Source organism: Strigops habroptila, chromosome 1, assembly GCF_004027225.2.
Source record: "Strigops habroptila isolate Jane chromosome 1, bStrHab1.2.pri, whole genome shotgun sequence".
NCBI classification, from domain to species: Eukaryota; Metazoa; Chordata; class Aves; order Psittaciformes; family Psittacidae; genus Strigops; species Strigops habroptila.
This window is the reverse complement of record NC_044277.2, coordinates 97,128,618-97,145,856: the sequence shown is the minus strand read 5'-3', so window position 1 is coordinate 97,145,856 and position 17,239 is coordinate 97,128,618. Positions and strand designations below refer to the sequence as shown.

The following is a 17,239-nucleotide window of genomic DNA, read 5'->3' as shown; positions in this document are numbered from 1 at the left end:
GGGGGGCTCCAGGTGCATCACCCCCACCTGCTGTCCCCAGTGGGGAGGAGGAGCAAGTTCCCCCCGGCTGCTCAGTGCCCGGGATGACACAGCGCAGAGGGACCTGGAAGGACACACGGGAGGACAGCACAGCTTTACTGCATGGCCCTGTATGGCCCCAGGCCTCGTGATGTTTATGTGATATCCCCCAGTCCCTGTGATGTCCCCCAGTCCCACAATGTCTTCTGGTCCCCATGATGTCCCCACGATGTCCCATGGACACCACAACATCCCTCAGTCCCCTCGATGTCCTCTGGTCCCCATGATGTTCCCGCAACATCCCCCCGTCCCCGTGATGCCCCCACAATGTCCCTATGACATTCTCTCATCCTTGCGATGTCTCCAAGACATTCCCAGACCATCTCCTGGTCCCTGTGTGCCACCTCCCAGCCCTGCGGCCTCTCCTCCAGGCCGGATAGCTCAGGGCTGGCCCCAGATCTTCAAGGACACCACTGCTCCCCTCACTGCTGCACCAGGCACAGGGAGCCCTGGTCAGTGCCCAGCCTGGAGCTTCCAGTGATGGAGTAAAGCCAAGCAGCCCTGTGGCTGCCCCTGGTGCTGCTCTGGCTGCCCCCCATTCCCTGCGGCTCCTCCATCGATGGGACCGGGCTTGTCACAGCTCAGAAGACAAAGGAGTTGGGGTCATGGCGGGTGCTGAGCGCCCGCTCCGCCTGGGCGATGGTGTCATCGGCGCGGCGGCCCAGCTCCCGGCACTCCTGCAGCACCTCCCCGAACTGCCTGTACGCCTCCTCTATGATGGAGCTGCGCCGCGGTGGCCGCGGCTCCCAGAAACCAGCCTCTACCCAGGGCTGAGCTGCGCGGGGCGGGTCAGCGCCGGCACCACCGGCATCACCAGCACCACCGGCACCGTGTCCCAGCGAGCTGTCGAGATCCCGGCAGAGCTGGTAGAGCTCGCTGCCACGGCCGGCCACTCGCTCGCCGTCGATGGCCTTGAGGCCGGGCAGCATGTCGGCCAGTGCGTCGCGATAGGCGGTCACGGTGCAGAGCGGGTTGTCAAGGCGGGCGAGGGGGTCGCGCAGGCGCAGGCTCTCGAGGCGCCGCAGCCCCGCCAGGCACCGCAGCGCCCGCAGGCTGCTCACCATGTTGCCGGCCAGGTTGAGGCTCTGCAGGCTGCGGCAGGAGGCGAGCGGCTCCAGGTTGGCCACGCGGTTGCGGGACAGGTTGAGGACGGCGAGGGAGCGGAGGGCGGCCAGCGGCCCCAGCTGGGCGATGGCGTTGCCGGAGAGGTCCAGCCACTCCAGGTTGGTGCAGTCGCCCAGGCAGCCCAAGTGCGCAATGCCGCGGCCCCGCAGCCGCAGTAGGAGGATGGACTCCAGGGCAAACTCACCGGTGGCGGCCTTCAGCAGCTGCGGGGTGATCCGCACCCCTTCCTCCTCCTCCTCTTCCTCCTCCTTGGCTGTAGCCTCGCTATGACCCTCCATTGCAGCCAGGGACCCCGGCTCTGACAGCTTGGGGGGGAAAGGGCAGGGACTGGATTATGGGGGGGGCAGCACTGCCCCGCCCCGAGACCTCCAGCTGTGGGGCTGGAGCCTGGGGGGATAGATGAGGCGGGGCTAGCACCCATTGGGTTGCTCTGGGGCGCATGGACATGTGCGGGGCACCTGTGGGGTGCATGGGTACATGTGGAGCATGCTATGGGGTATCCCATGGGTGCAGGGACATGGGGCCTCGTGGGGTGCCCTGGGTGGGCATGGGGACATGTGGGGCACACAATGGGATATCCCAGGGGTGCAAGCACATAGGGACATGTGGGATGCCCTGAGGCGTATGGGGACATGTGGGGCACGCGATGGGGTACACCAGAGTTGCAGGGACAAAGGGACACATGGGGTTCCCTTAGTGCATGGGGACATGTATGGGGGGGCACCGTGGGGTGCCCTGGGGCAATATGTGGGCCAAACCACGGGGTGCCCTAGTGGCATGTGTCAGGCAAACCGTGGGGTGCTGGGACACACGTGAAGCATCCTGGGGGTGCAGGGACAAGTGTGGGGCACACCGTGGGATGGATATCCCGGGGGTGCAGAGACACGCGTGGGGTCCAGAGCCCATGGGGGGTAAGGGGGCCCTGGACACGCATGGGGCAAACCCATGGGGGGCTTTGGGGGATGCAGGACATGCGTGGGACACTCCCAGACCCGACCCCCCAACCCCGGTGCTCCCCGCTCTCCCCCGACCCCGTCCCCCCGATGCTCCTGTCCCCCCCCCCCCAACTCACCGCACGGCGGCTCCCGGCAGCCCCCGCGGCCCCGCCCCCCGTTGCCATGGAGACGAGCGGCCGCACCGCCCCCCCCGGTGACCGTGTCGTGTCCCCCCCCCCCCGAACCGGGGCCCTGCGCACGGGGACGGGACGGGACGAGACCCACCCGCTGCTCCGCCGCCCCAGCACCCCCCGCCCCGATACCGGCCCCGGGGCGTTCGGCCAGATGTGGTTTATTGGCGGGTTTGGTGTGCCCCCCCCGCCCGTTTAACACCGATCCGGAGCCACGGTGCTCCTGGCAGCCCCGGCGCCGCGCTCGGGGCCATGTGCCGCGCCGCCGCTGGCAGTGGGAAACGGCACCGGAGCCAACCGGCACCGGGAAAACTGTGGCCTGGCTGGGAGCTGCAGGCAGGAGCTGGCAGCGAGCCCCATGGCGGGATCACTGGCCTGGGGATGGTACCGAGGATGCATGGCTGGGAGCCACTGGGATTCCCGGCATGTCCCTGCACATCCCAGTGCTTGGCCTTCAGAATTCCCCAACACACCTTGGCTCTTGACCCCTGCACATCCCAGTGCTAAGTCCCCAGGGACCTCGCACATGCTGGCATGTCCCAGCATATCCTGGTGCTCAGGACCCAGGGACCCCAGCATGTCCAAACACTTGGCTCCCGGCACATCCCAGTGCTCAGCCTCTGGGGACCGTGGCACATCCTGGCATATCCCAGCATGTCCCAGTGCTCAGCCCCCTGAGTCCCTGGCATGTCCTGGCACTTGGCCTCCTGCACATCCGGCACATCCGGCACATCCTAGTGCTTGGCTCTCAGGGACCCCAGCACATCCCGCCATGTCCCAGCACATCCCAGTGCTTGGCCCCAAGCACACCCCAGTACGTAGCCCCCAGCTCATCCTGCTGCTCACGCCCCGGTGTCCCCATCCCGGCATTGGTCCCCCCATGCTCATGGGCAAAGTGTGGCGGGTGCCGGTGTGGCGGGTGCCGTCCAGCTCTGCTGTGGCACATTGTCGGTGGCGGTGGCGGCAGCAGCGTGCGTGCGCTCGTGGCGCAGGAGGTGCGTTTTGCGGCTGAAGCTCTTGCCGCAGTGGGTGCAGATGTAGGGCCGGTGCCCGGTGTGCACCGCCTGGTGCCGCACCAGGTTGGTCTTGGAGCTGAAGCGCTTGCCGCACTGCGCGCAGGCGTGGGGCCGGGTGCCGGTGTGCACCGCCTGGTGCCGCGCCAAGTGCGACTTGCGCCCGAAGCTGCGGCCGCACAGCTCGCAGGCGAAGGGCCGGGCACCGGCGTGCGCCTTGGCGTGTGCCACGAGGTTGGTCCGGGAGCCGAAGCGGCGGCCACACTGCGGGCAGGCGAAGGGCCGCTCGCCCGTGTGCACCCGCAAGTGCCGCAGGAGGTGCTGGCGCAGGGCAAAGGCGCGGGCGCACTGCGGGCAGGAGAAGGGCCGCTCGCCGGCATGGGCCAGCTGGTGCGTGGCCAGGTTGGGCTTGTGGCTGAAGGTCTTCTCGCAGTGCGGGCAGGCAAAGGGCTTCAGCCCCATGTGCCCCCGCAGGTGCGCCGTCAGGTGCCGCTTGTCGCCGAAGCCGCGGCCGCACTCGGCGCAGGCGAAGGGCCGGCCCTCGCGGTGCAGCCGGCGGTGCGACGCCAGGTTCTTCTTCCAGCTGAAGCTCTTCCCGCACTCGGGGCAGGGGAAGGGCTTCTGCTCGGCCGGGACACCCTCGCCGTCCGCCGCCTCCGCCGGCTCATCGTGCAGCCGCTGGTGCCGCAGGAGGTGCTGCTTGTGGGCGAAGCGGCGGCCGCAGCGGGCGCAGGGGAAGGGCCGCTCGCCCGTGTGCGTGCGGTGGTGCCGCACCAGGTGGGTCTTCTTGCGGAAGCGGCGGCCGCACTCGGGGCAGGGGAAGGGCCGCTCGCCCGTGTGCGTCTTCTGGTGCGAGCGCAGGTGGATCTTCTGCCGGAAGCGGCGGCCACACTGCCCACAGGGGTAGGGCCGCTCGCCCGTGTGCACCCGCAGGTGCCGCGTCAGGTGAGCCTTCTTCCCGAAGCCCTTCCCGCACTGTGCGCACGCAAAGGGCCGTGCCGGGGCCGGTGTCCTGCAGCACCCGCAGGGCTGGGGCTCGCCATCCTTGCCATCGCCATCGCCCGCGTGCAGCCCTGGGCTGAGCCGTGCCTGGCAGCAGCGCTCGCAGCCACCGGTGCCGGCCGGGCTCTGGCCCAGCAGTGGCCATGGCGGCAGGGTGAAGGCGGGCAGTGTGCCGTAGCCCAGCTCCTCCGGGAGCAGCGGCTCTTGTTTGCAGGAGCAGTTGCCGGCACAGTCCGGTGTGCCGGTGGTGTGGGTGAAGGCGCTGTCTGGGGGCTGCCCCGCCAGCAGGGCCTCGGTGCCGGGGCCAGCCGGCCACTCTTCATCCTCCTCCTCCACCTTCACCTTCCTCACCAGCCAGTCCTCTGCAGGGCACACACAGCCGGGTGGTGGGACACAGGCACCTCTTGGTGCACACAGTGCTAAGGATGGGCGGCTCTGGCACACGGGGACCGAGCCAGCATCCCCGTGCTGCCACGGTGTGCCCAGCAGTGCCGGGGCTGTGCCAGGCCACCCGGCGGGTTTGCCGTGTGCCGGTGCCACCATGGCCGAACCCTCACCTGAGCAGCCGAGCTCCAGGCCCCCCAGCTCCCCGGCAGTGCCCAGCTCTGCACTGTCACCCTCGGTCATCACCTCGGCCTTGGGGACCACCAGCTGCTCTGTGAAGACAATGGGGGCGAAGCCACAGGGTCCCCCACTGGCTCCGAGATGGCCCCTTGGGGACCCTGCAGCCCCCCGGGATGAGGGGATGGGCAGGGAATGGGAAGGGAAAGGGCAGGACCCACCTGAGCCAGCACAACCTGGCATCTCCATCTCCTCCGCCTGCTCCAGCAGCGGCTCCGGCTCTGGCTTGGCCATGGGGGACCCTGTGTGATGGGTTGGGCTGAGCCCCGCCAAGCCTCCCAAAAACGGCAATGGGGGACAGGCACCCGCTGCCTCCCTCCCACCCATGGGAGCTCAGGGGCTGTCAGTGATGGACGGGGCATCAGGGGGGTCCCCCCAGCCCTAAGCCCCCCCGCAGAGGGGTGGCAGCCCAGGGACACATCCTGGGGTGTCACCCACCAGTGGGATGTCCCCACCCAGACCCATGCACAGCTCACAGCCTCCCCATCCCATTCCCCCCATGTTCCCCTGTGCCCAAGCCCCCCCTGTGCCCCCCATACTCCCCAAACCCTTCTTATCCCTCCTCTATCCCACCACACCCCCGCCCGGCGCTTCCCGCCCCACCCCGCCATCCTGTCCCGCCCCACGGTTCCCCCCCGCCCTTCCTGCCCCCCGCTCCCTCCTCATCCTTCTCCCCCCCCCCCCGCCCTTCGTGACCCCCCCCAACCATTGCTCCCCCCTTTGCCCCCCCCCCGCCGCCGGCCCCGTGGGTCGCGCCTGCCTCCACCGCCAGTACCGGTGCCGGTGCCAGTCACGATCCCAGTCCCGACCCCGATCCCGGTGCCCGCTCTCCCAACGCCGCGCCCCTCACCGTCGCCTCGGGGCGGGGGCCACTTCTCCCACCGCTCCTACCTGCTCCGCCGCCGCCGCCGCCGCCGCCGTCGCGGGGCCCCGCCTCGCCCGCGGTGGCCGCCGGTCCCCCCGCCCCTGCCGGGTCCGCCCCCCCCGTCCGGGGCACCGGGAGAACCGCTGCCGCCCCACCCCGCGCTGCACCCCCCGTGTCCCGTCCCCAACCCGTTACCTCCCCCCGTGTGCCCCCCCCAAGCCGTTCTGGACCGAGAACCGGGTCTGCCCCCCCAGCACCGGAGGGGGCACGGGATGAGGTTGTGGGTGGGGGGACATGGAAAGATGAGAGGGGGACCCTGACATGGGGCTGGAGGTGGTGTGGGGACACTGGGGGACACAGTGGGGACACAGCCGTGGGGCTGGAGGTGGAGGGAACATACCGGGGGGACACAGATGGGACATGGGGGGACCTGGCCATGGGGCTGGAGATGGAGTGGGGACATGGGGAGAGACATGGGTGGGCTTGGGTGGAGTCACTCATGGGGCTGGTGGCAGGTGGGACACACGGAGGACACATGGTCGACACAGGGGGACACAACTGTGGGGCTGGGTGTGATGTAGGGACACAGGAGGACCTGGGGGGGGGACCTGGCTGTGGGGCTGGCAGTGGGTGCAGGCAATACCCTGTGGGGCAGCCATGGGGCAGCAGGAGCCAAGAGCTGTGTCCCTGACCCTGTGGGGCAGGTTTGTGGGTCTCTGTCCCAGGGCCCAGGGCACCCCCAGGCATTGCTGGGGGAGGAGGGGCTAGGCTGTGGGTATCACGTCTGTGCCCCTAATCCTTAATCCCAGATGTGCCGGATCCAGGATGTGGCCCCACTGGGCTGAGCCGCCGGGGGGGCTCCAGATCCACTGTCCTGGCACAATCCTGGGGGCTTCACCCTGGAGACGGGGCAATGGGGGTTCCATGGCCTCACCCCCCACCCCACCTGGCAGCTGGGCCCAATCACCAGCCCCACAGCTGGGCCCACCGGCCAGCCTCACGCCATAAAGGGGACAGCAGTGGCGGGGCCAGGGGGTGGCAGTGCCAGAGCCAGCTGGGACAGAGTGGGGATCGCCCAAGTAAGAGGGGCCTTCTTGGGGGGCTGCTGGTGAGATCCAGGGACATGTCTCTGGGATGCCCCCATGGGGGTCCTCCAGGGGTGACACAGATCCCCCTTTGCCAAGGTGGCCGTGGTGGCGTGGCCATGGCACACCGATCCTGGCTTCCCGGCGAGGTCCTGGCCTTCCTGCTGCTGTGTGTGGCTGCAGTGGAAGCAGCCACTGGGTGAGTCCTCGGTGCCACAGCCCCACACCGGCAACCGGGATGAGGCACAGTGTGGGGACACTGTCCCCAGCTTGGTTTGGGGGTACGATGGGTGCCGGGGTGCTGCACAGGCGATGGTGTGAGCGGACAGTGCAGGAGACAGTGGAGGAGGAGGTGACACCGCGGCGTGAGGATGTGGTGCCCTGCACCAGCCTCTACCACTACAGCCTGGTGGGATGGCGGATCGACCGGGACCGAATGCGCCGGGTCTACGGTGGGGACCAGGGTGAGCCCCAGCCCAGCTCCAGCACCCCCCTCTGCTACATCTACCGGTGAGCACTGGTGGGGATGTGTGGTGCACAGTATGGGGGGGACACTGGGGCACCCATCCCCATGCCCGATGCTGCAGGCCTCCAGAGATGCGGCCGGTGGTGTGGAACCACACGGTGCTCGCCTGCTGCCAGGGCTGGAGCGGGCCCCGCTGCACTGAAGGTAGGGACGGGTGTTGAGCTGCGGTGGCACCACCATGCCATTGTCTCCAGTGACCAGCAGTGGAGATGAGGTGCTTCTCTGTGCTGCAGGTGAAGGCTCGCTGGGGCACTGCTACAGCGCATGGCAGTGCCAGGACACCGCAGGCAGCCACAACCTCTCTTCCATGAGCCTGTCCGAGTGCTGCCGGCACCCCTGGGGGCACAGCTGGAGGAACGGCTCCGGCTCCGGCGCACCCTGCCTCGCCTGCACCAGCCTGCCCCTTGCCGGTGGGTCTGGGGGTCCCGGGGGGCTGGTGGGTCCCATGGGGTGTTTGCTGAGCGGTATCACCTCCCTGCTGCAGAAGAGGTGTCCCCACGGCCGTCTCCTGCTGTGTCCCTGCATGGAGCGGCCGCCCATCACCGGGGCCTCTGGGCTGGCTGCATGACCTGGGCTGGATCCCGCTACCGCACCTTCGACGGGACACACTTCCACTTCTCCGGCGAGTGCACCTACAGCCTGGCTGCCGCCGCCGATGGCACATGGGCCATCACCATTGCTGCCGGCGATCCCCGGGTACTGGCTGCTCTGTGGCGTGGGGAGGGAGAGGGGTCCCTGCTCCACCATGAACAGCTTCTCTGGGGCTGGTGGGGCCATTGGTCTGCCCCCATGGCATGCCACAGCCCCGCGGTGTGGCTGTGGTGTCCCTGGCCATGCAGGGCTGCCAGCCCCAGCCCTGGCTGATGCCGCGCCATCGCAGGCACTGCACATGACCTTCGGGGTGGACACGGTGGCGGCCCGGGGACGGAACATCTCTGTGGATGGCGTGGTGGTGCCAGAGAGACAATCGTACCTGCACAACGGTGAGGGGGGGTGGGTGACCAGCCACTAGTGAGACCGGTCTGGGGTCCTGGTGGGCCCGAGACCCCCAGTCGCACAGGGTGAGGATGGTGGTGGCAGCAAAGCTGCAGCCGGGGGGATCCAGCCACTGCCTTGTCCCCATCCCCATTCCCAATCCCCATGGTGCCGCAGGGATCAGCGTGATGTGGCTGGGTGACTGGGTGGCCATGGCGAGCCCATTGGGTGTGCGGGTGACCTCGGACGGGCACCAGGCAGTCACGGTGACGGTCGACACTGAGCTGTGGGGCAGCACGCAGGGACTCTGTGGCCCCTACAATGATGACCCTGCTGGTGAGTGTCACCTCATGGGCGGCCATGCCCCTGCCAGCAGCATGCTGCGGGAGGAGGTGCAGTGCCAGAGCCATGTGCCAGGGCCATTGTGCTGTGTCCCCCCGCCTACCGCAGCCTCCCTGTGTCCCCAGATGACTTCCAGCAGCCCGGAGGGGATGTGGCCGCCTTTGCCGCCAGCTTTGGCAACTCATGGAAGATCCCAGACACTGGCTCAGAGGTACTGGGGCAGAGCCAGGTCCAGGGTGTGCCAGGACGCCATGTCCGGCTGGGGGTCCCCGTGGAGTCACCCCGGCTCTGAGGGTCCCCTCGGGCTCAGCCCCGCTGCAGGGACGCGGTGGAGCTCAGCCCCGGCTGTGCAGCGGGTGATGCGGCACAGCAAGCAGCTGAGGCCACGTGTGGGAAGCTCCTGGCTGAGCCCTTCAGAGAGTGCCACGACAAGGTGATGGGCAGTGCCGGTGCTGGGGCACTGGGGATGCTGGTCCCGCCATCCTCACCCATCACCCCACACCAGGTGGACCCCAGTGGCTTCCACGCAGCGTGCCTGGAGCTGCTGTGCCGGGAGGGTGATGCTGGGCCCTCACCAAGCCCCAATGTCTGCGACACCTTCGCTGCCTATGCACGGGACTGTGCCCGGCACCAAACCGACATCAACTGGCGCCGGCCGGGATTCTGCGGTAAGGACCCAGGAATGGGCTCTGGCACCAAGGTCTGACCACCCCCAGCTTGGTGCTGGTGCCGGTGCTGAGCTCGGTGTGTGTCCCGGCAGAGCGGCGCTGTGGCGCGGGGCAGCGGTTCTCGGACTGTGTCTCCTCGTGCCCCGCCAGCTGCACGGCCGTCAGCAGTGCCGAGGATGGGCCGTGCCACCAGGACTGTGCTGGCGGCTGCGAGTGTGCACCGGGGCTCTACCGGGACGGGGCACTCTGTGTGCCCCCAAGCGCCTGCCCCTGCCACCACCGCCGCCAGCGCTACGCCCCTGGACAGAGCATCCGCCAGCGCTGCAACCGGTGGTGAGCAATGCCATGCCTGGATCCAGCACCACCGGGCTGGAATGAACCCCATGGGCGGGCACGGTGCTGGTTTTGGTGGGGGGCAAGCACCCATGCATCTGTGCCTGGTGTGGCAGCAGCACAGTGGGCACGGCATGTCCTGCCCCTGCCATGGTGATCCCGGTGTCCCCTCCTGTGCCCGCAGCACGTGCCAGGGCGGGCGCTGGCTCTGCAGCCAGGACCGGTGCCCCGGAGAGTGCGCGGTGCTGGGCGGCCACCACTACATCACCTTCGACCGCCGGCGCTTCTCCTTCCCGGGCACCTGCGCCTACACCCTGGTGCAGGTGAGGGTGGCCGCTGCGGTGATGCTGCAGTGGTGCCGGGGCAGTGGGGACCTGCCCCGGAGGGGTGGGGTCTGCCCGGGGGGACCGCTCAGCAGGGTCTTGGTCCCCCAGGACTTTGTGGAGGGGCACCTGCTGATCACAGCCGAGCACGAGGCTTGCGATGGCCACCAGCCCCTTGGCTGCCGCCGGTCCCTCACCGTCAGTGCCCGCCGGATCTCCGCTCACCTCCATGGCACAGGTGATGTGTGGGGACCATCCTGGTGCCGCTATGGGATGGTGGGTGCCAGCCCATGGCCGTGCCCTGAGGTGGCCTCGCTCTGCCGGTGCAGGCGAGGTGACAGTGGATGGGCAGGAGGTGACACTGCCCTTTGCTGGTGCTGAGCTGAGCGTCCGCCGTGTGTCCTCGGCATTCCTGCTGCTCCAGACCTTTGGGGCCCATGTCCTGTGGGGGGTGGATGCCCCCGCTGCCTACATCACCCTCCAGCCCGCCTTCGCCCACAAGGTCAGCCCCAGCTCCTGGTGGTGCCCAGTGGCAGAGCCAGGTTGGATCCCAGCTGTGGGATCCCGGCTGCTGGATCCCATCCTGAGCTGGTGCTGCCATGGCAGGTGCGGGGTCTCTGCGGCACCTACAACTGGAACCAGGGGGACGAGTTCACCACGCCGGCGGGTGACGTGGAGATCGGCGTTGCCGCCTTCGCCAACAAGTACCGGGTGTCCAGCGAGTGCCCCGCGCTCGGCCCCATCCCACCGGAGCCCTGCGGCGCCTTCACCGGGCGGCAGGAGCTCGCCGAGGCCGCCTGCGCCGTCCTGCAGGGCCCGGCCTTCCAGGTGCCGTGGGTCCCCATCCCGGCCGAGCATCGGTGTCCACAGTGCCCGGTGCCAGCGCCATGGCCTGACCGTGCGCTGCCACCCCCAGCCCTGTCACCAGGTCGTGGAGCCGGAGCCGTTCCAGCAGCTCTGCCTGTGGGATGCCTGCGCCTGCCGGGATGGGCAGCGCTGCCTGTGCCCGGCGCTGGCTGCCTACGCCCGGGAGTGCGGCCGGGAGGGAGTGGAGCTGGTGTGGAGGAACCAGAGCTTCTGCGGTGGGGATGGGCGGGAGTGGGGTGGGATGGGGTGGGGATGAGGCTGAGATGGGGATGAGGATGGGGATGGGGTGGGAAGAGAATGGGATGGGGATAGGGATGGAATGGGATGCGAATGAGATGGGATGTAGATGGGATAGGGATGGGGATGAAGATGTTGATAGGGTGGGATGCTGTGGGGATGGGATGGGGATGGGATGGCATGAGATGAGAAAAGGATGAGATGAGAAAAGGATGGGATGGGGATAGGATGAGATGAGAAAGGGATGAGAAGGGGATGGGATAGAGATGGGATGGGGATGTAGATGGGAATGGGATGAGAATGAGATGGGATGTGGATGGGATGGAGATTGGGATGAAGACGAGGATGGGGTGGGATGCTGTGGGGATGGGATGGGATGAGATGAGAAAGAGATGGGATGGGGATGGGATGAGAATGAGGATGGGAATGGGATGGGTTGAGAAAGGGATGGGATGTGGGTAGGATGTGGGTGGGATGTGGATGCGATGTGATGGGGATGGGTTGGGGAAGGGATGGGACAGGATGACGATGGCAGTGGGATGGAGTGGGATGAGAATGGGAGGTGATGGGATGTGGATGCAGCCACCACATGCCAGGGGCAGCGGGGGCCAGTGCCAAGGGTGCGTGGAGCATGGCAGGGAGGAGATGTCCCTGTCAGTGACGTCCCCGTGTCCCTCCCGGCAGGCGTGCCATGCGGTGCGGGGCAGCGGTACCTGGACTGTGGCCGTCTCTGCGTCCAGACCTGTGCCGACCTGCGCGGTGATGGCGCTGGGGCCGGCTCCTGCCACGACCTGGATGGACTCTGTGTCCCCGGCTGCCAGTGCCCGGTCGGGCTGGTGCTGGCCGAGGGCGGGACATGTGTCCCACCGGGAGCCTGCCCCTGCCAGCACGGCACCACTCTCCTCCCGCCCGGCAGCCACATCCGCCGGGGCTGCAGCGCCTGGTGCGTGGCCCAGCCGGAGCCCGGGGCATGGCTGGGATGGGTGGGATGGGGGATGCTGATCCAGTGCTGCGGGAGGAGGCAGCGGCAGGAGGCGTGTGATGAAATCCCCCTATGGCCCGTTTGGGATGGCACCGCGGGATAGGCGGCTTTCATCGCCCGTCCCTGCCACAGCGCACCGGGGCCACAGAGGAAGAGCCTCTCTCTGGCCCCTGGCATGGCTGGAGATGGACCCAGGGCTGGGGTGGTGGGGATGGGATGGGGATGGGGATGAGAATGGGAATGGGATGGGGATGGGATGGTGATGTGATGGGATGGGGTGGGAATGGAAATAGGGTGGAGATGGAATGGGATAGAGAAGGAATGGGGATAGGATGGGATGGAGATGGGATGGGGATAGGACAGGATGGGGTGGGGACAGGATGGGTCATGATGGAGCTCGATGAGACAGATAGGATAGAATGGGACAGGATGCAGTGGGATGGTTAAGGTGGGACAGGATGGGACATGGTAAGACTGCTCAGGACATAACAGGGTGGAAGGAAACAGGATGGGACAGGACAGGATGGGATGGGGATGGGACGGGATAAGATGGAATGGGATGAGATGGGATGTGGATGGGCGATATGGGGACCCTGGCATGGGTCTGGTTGGGTGGGGGCTCGCCAGGCTGGTGGGTGCCGGGTGCTGCCCTCACCGCATCCCATCCCTGCAGTGTCTGTGCCAGTGGGTCGTGGCGCTGCAACGCAGCCGCCTGCCCCATGGCCGCTTTGTGCCCCGGGGGGCTGATCCACGCGCCGGGCTCCTGCCTGCGCCGCTGCGACAGCGCCGAGCCCAACGGCACCTGCGTCGGCATCGCTGACGGCTGCGTCTGCCCCTCTGGCACCGTCTTCCTGGTGGGTGACTCCCTCTCCACGGGGATGTGCTGGTTGGGATCCGCATCCAGCTCACGGGGGCCGTGTGTCGGCAGGATGGGCGCTGCGTGTCGCCAGCAGAGTGCCCGTGCCACCACGGCGGGCGGCTGTACCGGCCCAACGACACCATCATCCAGGACTGCAACACATGGTGAGACCCCCCAGCCCCACCGGGGACACCGGGCACACTGTGCCGGCGCTGAGCCCTGTCCCCTGCAGCGTGTGCCGGCAGCAGCGCTGGCACTGTGGCCAGGAGGAGTGCGCCGGGACCTGCGTGGCCACGGGGGACCCCCACTACATCACCTTTGACGGCCGAGCCTTCTCCTTCCCCGGTGACTGCGAGTACCTGCTGGCGCGTGAGGCCGACGGGCTCTTTGCCGTCACTGCCGAGAACGTGCCCTGCGGCACCGGCGGCATCACCTGCACCAAGTCGGTGGTGGTGGTCATGGGCAACACCGTGGTGCACATGCTGCGGGGTGAGGATGAGGGTGGCAGTGCGGGGATGAGGACGTGCTGGGGGGCACCGGCTCTGACAGCCCACGCTGCCCCGGCAGGGAGGGACGTGATGGTGAACGGGGTCCCGGTGCGACCCCCCAAAACCTACACCGGGACCGGGCTGACGCTGGAGCGCGCCGGCCTCTTCCTCCTCCTCCTCACCCGCGTGGGGCTGGCGGTGCTCTGGGACGGAGGTGAGACCCGCCGGGAAGGGGGTGCTTGGTGCCGTGCTGCGGTGTGCTGCCGGTGCTGAGTGCCGCGCCGTGCCAGGCACGCGGGTGTACATCCGGCTGGAGCCGCAGCACCGGAGCCGCGTGGCCGGGCTCTGTGGCAACTTCGATGGCGACGCCGAGAACGATCTCTCCAGCCGGCAAGGGGTGCTGGAGCCCAGCGCAGAGCTCTTCGGCAACTCCTGGCGCCTCAGCCTGCTCTGCCCCGAGGTGGACGGCGCCGGCGCGTGGCACCCCTGCACTGTACGCACCGGGACGGGCAGCCGGGGTGGTGGTGGCAGGGGGCTGGGTGAGGGATGGAGGCTGATGGTGGCACTGGCCCCCCCCAGGAGAACCCGCACCGGGTGGTGTGGGCCCGCCGGCGCTGCAGCGTCCTCTGGCAGCGGCTCTTTGCGCCATGCCACGACGCGGTGCCGTGCCAAAGCTTCTATGACTGGTGCATCTTCGATGCCTGCGGGTAAGTGCCGCGGTCACTGTGCTGGGGGGGTTTGGGGGTCCCACTGTCCCTGTCCCACCAAACCCGCTGTGCCGGCAGCTGCGACTCCGGCGGGGACTGCGAGTGCCTGTGCACGGCCATTGCCACATATGCCGAGGAGTGCGGCCGGCGCGGCGTCCATGTGCGATGGAGGAGCCAGGAGCTGTGCCGTGAGTCACCGGACACTGGACAAGGCTGGGGGGGTCCCACGGCCGAGCCAGACAAGTGATGGGGATGGTGATGGGGAGGGGGTCAGGAGACTCCCATGGGGGTGTGAGGAGGGAAGGGGCGGGTGCCATGGGGCAGGGGGGTCCCTGCCCTGTCCAACCCTGACCCCTGTCTGCAGCCCTGCAGTGTGACCGGGGGCTGGAGTACAACCCCTGTGGCCCCCCCTGCCCCCCAACCTGCCGCAGCCTTGGCCAGGAGCCCCCTGAGCACTGCCGGGACCTGTCCTGCCTGGAGGGCTGCTTCTGCCCCCCGGGGAGGGTCCTGCACGGTGAGGCTGGGCACTCGTTTGGCTGGTGTGGGGCTGCACGGGGTGATGTGGGGCTGGCATGTGGATCATGGGACTGATATTGGGCCACCGTGAGTCTGCATAGGATTGCGTGTGGCTGGTATGGGTCAGAGTGGGGTGGCGTGAGGCTGGCATGGGGTGTCATAGGCAGTGCGGGGTGGCATGGAGCTGGCGTGGGACTCCACGGGGTGATGTGGGGCTGGCGTGGAGCTGGTGTGGGCTGGTAGGGAGGGTCATGGGTATGGCATGGGGCTAGCGTGGGGCTGGTTGGACCTTCAGGGGGCTGCATGGGATGGTGTGGGGCTGGCATGAGGTGTCATGGGTGGTGTGGGCTGGCATGGGGTGGGTGTGGGGCCTGCCATGCTGTCCTTGCACCTGATTCCCCCTTCTGGCCACGGTGCTTGGTGCCTGCTCTGCCCTCACCCTCCGTTGTGCAGAGTCCAACCCAGCTGCGGTGCCGGCGGTTCAGCCCGTCTGGGCCGTGTGCCGGGTCCGGGTCACCATGGCCTGACGCCTCCTTTCCGCCTCTATCTGCTGGCAGATGGCGGCTGCATCGAGCCCAACGAGTGCCCGTGCTTCTGGGACGGCTTCTCCTTCCCAGCCGGTGCCACGGTGCAGCAGGGCTGCAAGAACTGGTGAGTCCGCGCCTGGCGCCGGCCCGGCGCAGCCATGGGGTCACCGGGGAGCACCCTGGGGTGAGCCGTCACCATCCCCGCAGCACGTGCGCGGCGGGTCGGTGGCACTGCCCATCCTCACCGGAGCCGTGCCCGTCCATGCCATGTGCCACATGGGAGTTCTCATGCCGCGCCGACGGGCGCTGCGTGCCGGGCGCCTGGGTGTGCGACAACGAGGAGGACTGCGGGGACGGCTCGGACGAGCTGTGCGCCCCGCGCTGTGCCCCGCACCAGCACCGCTGCGCCAGCGGGCAGTGCCTGGCCTGGGGCGCCCGCTGCGACGGCGTGCGCGACTGCAGCGACGGCTCCGACGAGAGCGGCTGCCCCACAGCCTCCTGCGCGCCCCCCGAGTTCGCCTGCGCCAGCGGCCACTGCATCCCCCCCGAGCGCGTCTGCGATGGGGAGCTGGACTGTGGCTTTGCCGACGACTCGGATGAGGCAGGTGAGCGGCCACATGAATGCCCCATGGCTGTGTCTGGGGGTTCTGAGGGGGGGGGTCGTGGGGGTCTTGGGGCTCTGTGCCCCATAGTGAGGGGGTCTGAGCTCCTCATCCCTGGGGGTCTGTGCCTCACTGGGAAGGGGTCTGAGCCCTACAGCGAGGGGTCCTGAGCCCCCAGCCGTGTGGGCCTGTACTGCCTGAACCTGGGGGTCTCTGCCCCATGGCGTGAGGCCCCTGACAGCCGCCACTGCCGCAGGCTGCAGCCCGAGCTGTGGCGCAGGCGAGTTCCGCTGCGTGGTGGGCCGGTGTGTGCCGTACCCACACCGCTGCGACGGCCGTGATGACTGCGGTGACTTCAGTGACGAGCGTGGCTGCGTCTGCCCCCCCGGGCACCTCCAGTGCCCTGACACGCAGTGCCTGCCCCCGGCCACCGTCTGCGATGGCCACCGCGACTGTGCCAACGGCACCGATGAGGAGTTCTGCCCAGGTGAGGCCCAGCCCTGCGCCGGGAACCCCCAACCACAGCGGCATCACCCCATGGCACCATGTGTCCCCCCCTAGACCGGGTGACCTGTGCCCCTGGGGAGCTCCCGTGCCCCGATGGCTCCTGCATCGGTGAGGCTGTGGTTTGTGACGGTGTCAGTGACTGTCGCGACGGCTGGGATGAGAGCCCGGCGGGGTGCGCAGCAGCACTGCCCGCTGCTGTGCCCACTGCCAACACTTCAGCAGGTGAGGGATGGTGGTGCCGTGGGGCAGCCGGACCCCCACATAGCACCCCATGGCCCCTGTGCCGGGATGGCACATGGTGGGGACCATGGGGCTGGGCACCCCACGGTGACGCACCACCTGCAGCACCGGCGTGCGGCCCCTCGGCCTTCATGTGCGGCGGTGGGGAGTGCGTGCCTCGGGGCTGGCTCTGCGATGGCGAGGCCGACTGCCGCGATGGCAGTGATGAGCTGGGCTGCGCCAGTGGCTGCGAGCCTGGGCACTTCCCCTGTGCCCGCGGCACCGACTGTGTCCCCTACGGACACCTCTGCGACGGCGTCCCACAGTGCCGCGACCGCTCCGACGAGAGCGAGGACCGCTGCGGTGAGCCAATGCGTCTGGCACCCCCAGTGTCTCCTCCCCAGTGACACCCAGTGCACAGGGACTCCCCGTGGTGGTTCCCATTCATGGTGGGGTCCCAGCTGATGGTGCCCCGGCGCAGGCTCCACCGCCATCCCGCCGTGCCCGGGGCACTTTACCTGCGACGGTGGCATGTGCCTCAATGTGTCGAGGGTCTGTGACGGGGCCACCGACTGTCCCCGGGGCGAGGACGAGCTGCTCTGCGGTGAGGGCAGCGGGCTGTGGCCTGGGGGTTACGGATGGGGAC

General features: G+C 68.5%; 3 protein-coding genes across 3 annotated transcripts in view; 1 reads left to right on the top strand and 2 right to left on the bottom strand.

Moving 5' to 3' along the window:
* Positions 1-5,911, bottom strand: part of LOC115606116 — a 28,692-nt gene extending 22,781 nt beyond the window's left edge. The window contains exons 1-6 of the mRNA XM_032919793.1: positions 5,741-5,911; positions 5,127-5,207; positions 4,902-5,000; positions 3,222-4,706; positions 1,621-1,661; positions 669-1,508 (exon numbers count right to left, since the gene is read on the bottom strand). Coding sequence (XP_032775684.1) covers positions 669-1,508; positions 1,621-1,661; positions 3,222-4,706; positions 4,902-5,000; positions 5,127-5,199 — 2,538 coding nt within the window. The 5' untranslated portion in view covers positions 5,200-5,207; positions 5,741-5,911. The remainder of the gene's footprint in view (positions 1-668; positions 1,509-1,620; positions 1,662-3,221; positions 4,707-4,901; positions 5,001-5,126; positions 5,208-5,740) is intronic.
* Positions 125-2,295, bottom strand: LRRC61 (leucine rich repeat containing 61). The gene is made up of 2 exons (XM_030493434.1): positions 2,276-2,295; positions 125-1,508 (listed from the first exon to the last, which is right to left on the bottom strand). Exon 2 carries the CDS (start codon positions 1,479-1,481, stop codon positions 660-662), a length of 822 nt encoding a protein of 273 aa, XP_030349294.1. The 5' UTR covers positions 1,482-1,508; positions 2,276-2,295; the 3' UTR covers positions 125-659.
* A 1,123-nt stretch (positions 5,912-7,034) lies between the features above and the next one.
* Positions 7,035-17,239, top strand: part of LOC115605787 (SCO-spondin-like) — a 31,649-nt gene continuing 21,444 nt past the window's right edge. Inside the window, 31 exon segments of the mRNA XM_030480780.2 lie at positions 7,035-7,114; positions 7,225-7,425; positions 7,503-7,585; positions 7,675-7,893; positions 7,971-8,137; positions 8,322-8,424; positions 8,594-8,752; positions 8,884-8,969; positions 9,069-9,191; positions 9,264-9,426; positions 9,519-9,759; positions 9,944-10,082; positions 10,194-10,320; positions 10,412-10,584; positions 10,689-10,910; positions 10,999-11,164; positions 11,871-12,129; positions 12,842-13,022; positions 13,097-13,191; positions 13,260-13,516; positions 13,595-13,729; positions 13,806-14,008; positions 14,095-14,222; positions 14,301-14,410; positions 14,587-14,736; positions 15,296-15,389; positions 15,473-15,870; positions 16,124-16,354; positions 16,429-16,596; positions 16,720-16,956; positions 17,075-17,197. Coding sequence (XP_030336640.1) covers positions 7,035-7,114; positions 7,225-7,425; positions 7,503-7,585; positions 7,675-7,893; positions 7,971-8,137; positions 8,322-8,424; positions 8,594-8,752; positions 8,884-8,969; positions 9,069-9,191; positions 9,264-9,426; positions 9,519-9,759; positions 9,944-10,082; positions 10,194-10,320; positions 10,412-10,584; positions 10,689-10,910; positions 10,999-11,164; positions 11,871-12,129; positions 12,842-13,022; positions 13,097-13,191; positions 13,260-13,516; positions 13,595-13,729; positions 13,806-14,008; positions 14,095-14,222; positions 14,301-14,410; positions 14,587-14,736; positions 15,296-15,389; positions 15,473-15,870; positions 16,124-16,354; positions 16,429-16,596; positions 16,720-16,956; positions 17,075-17,197 — 5,221 coding nt within the window.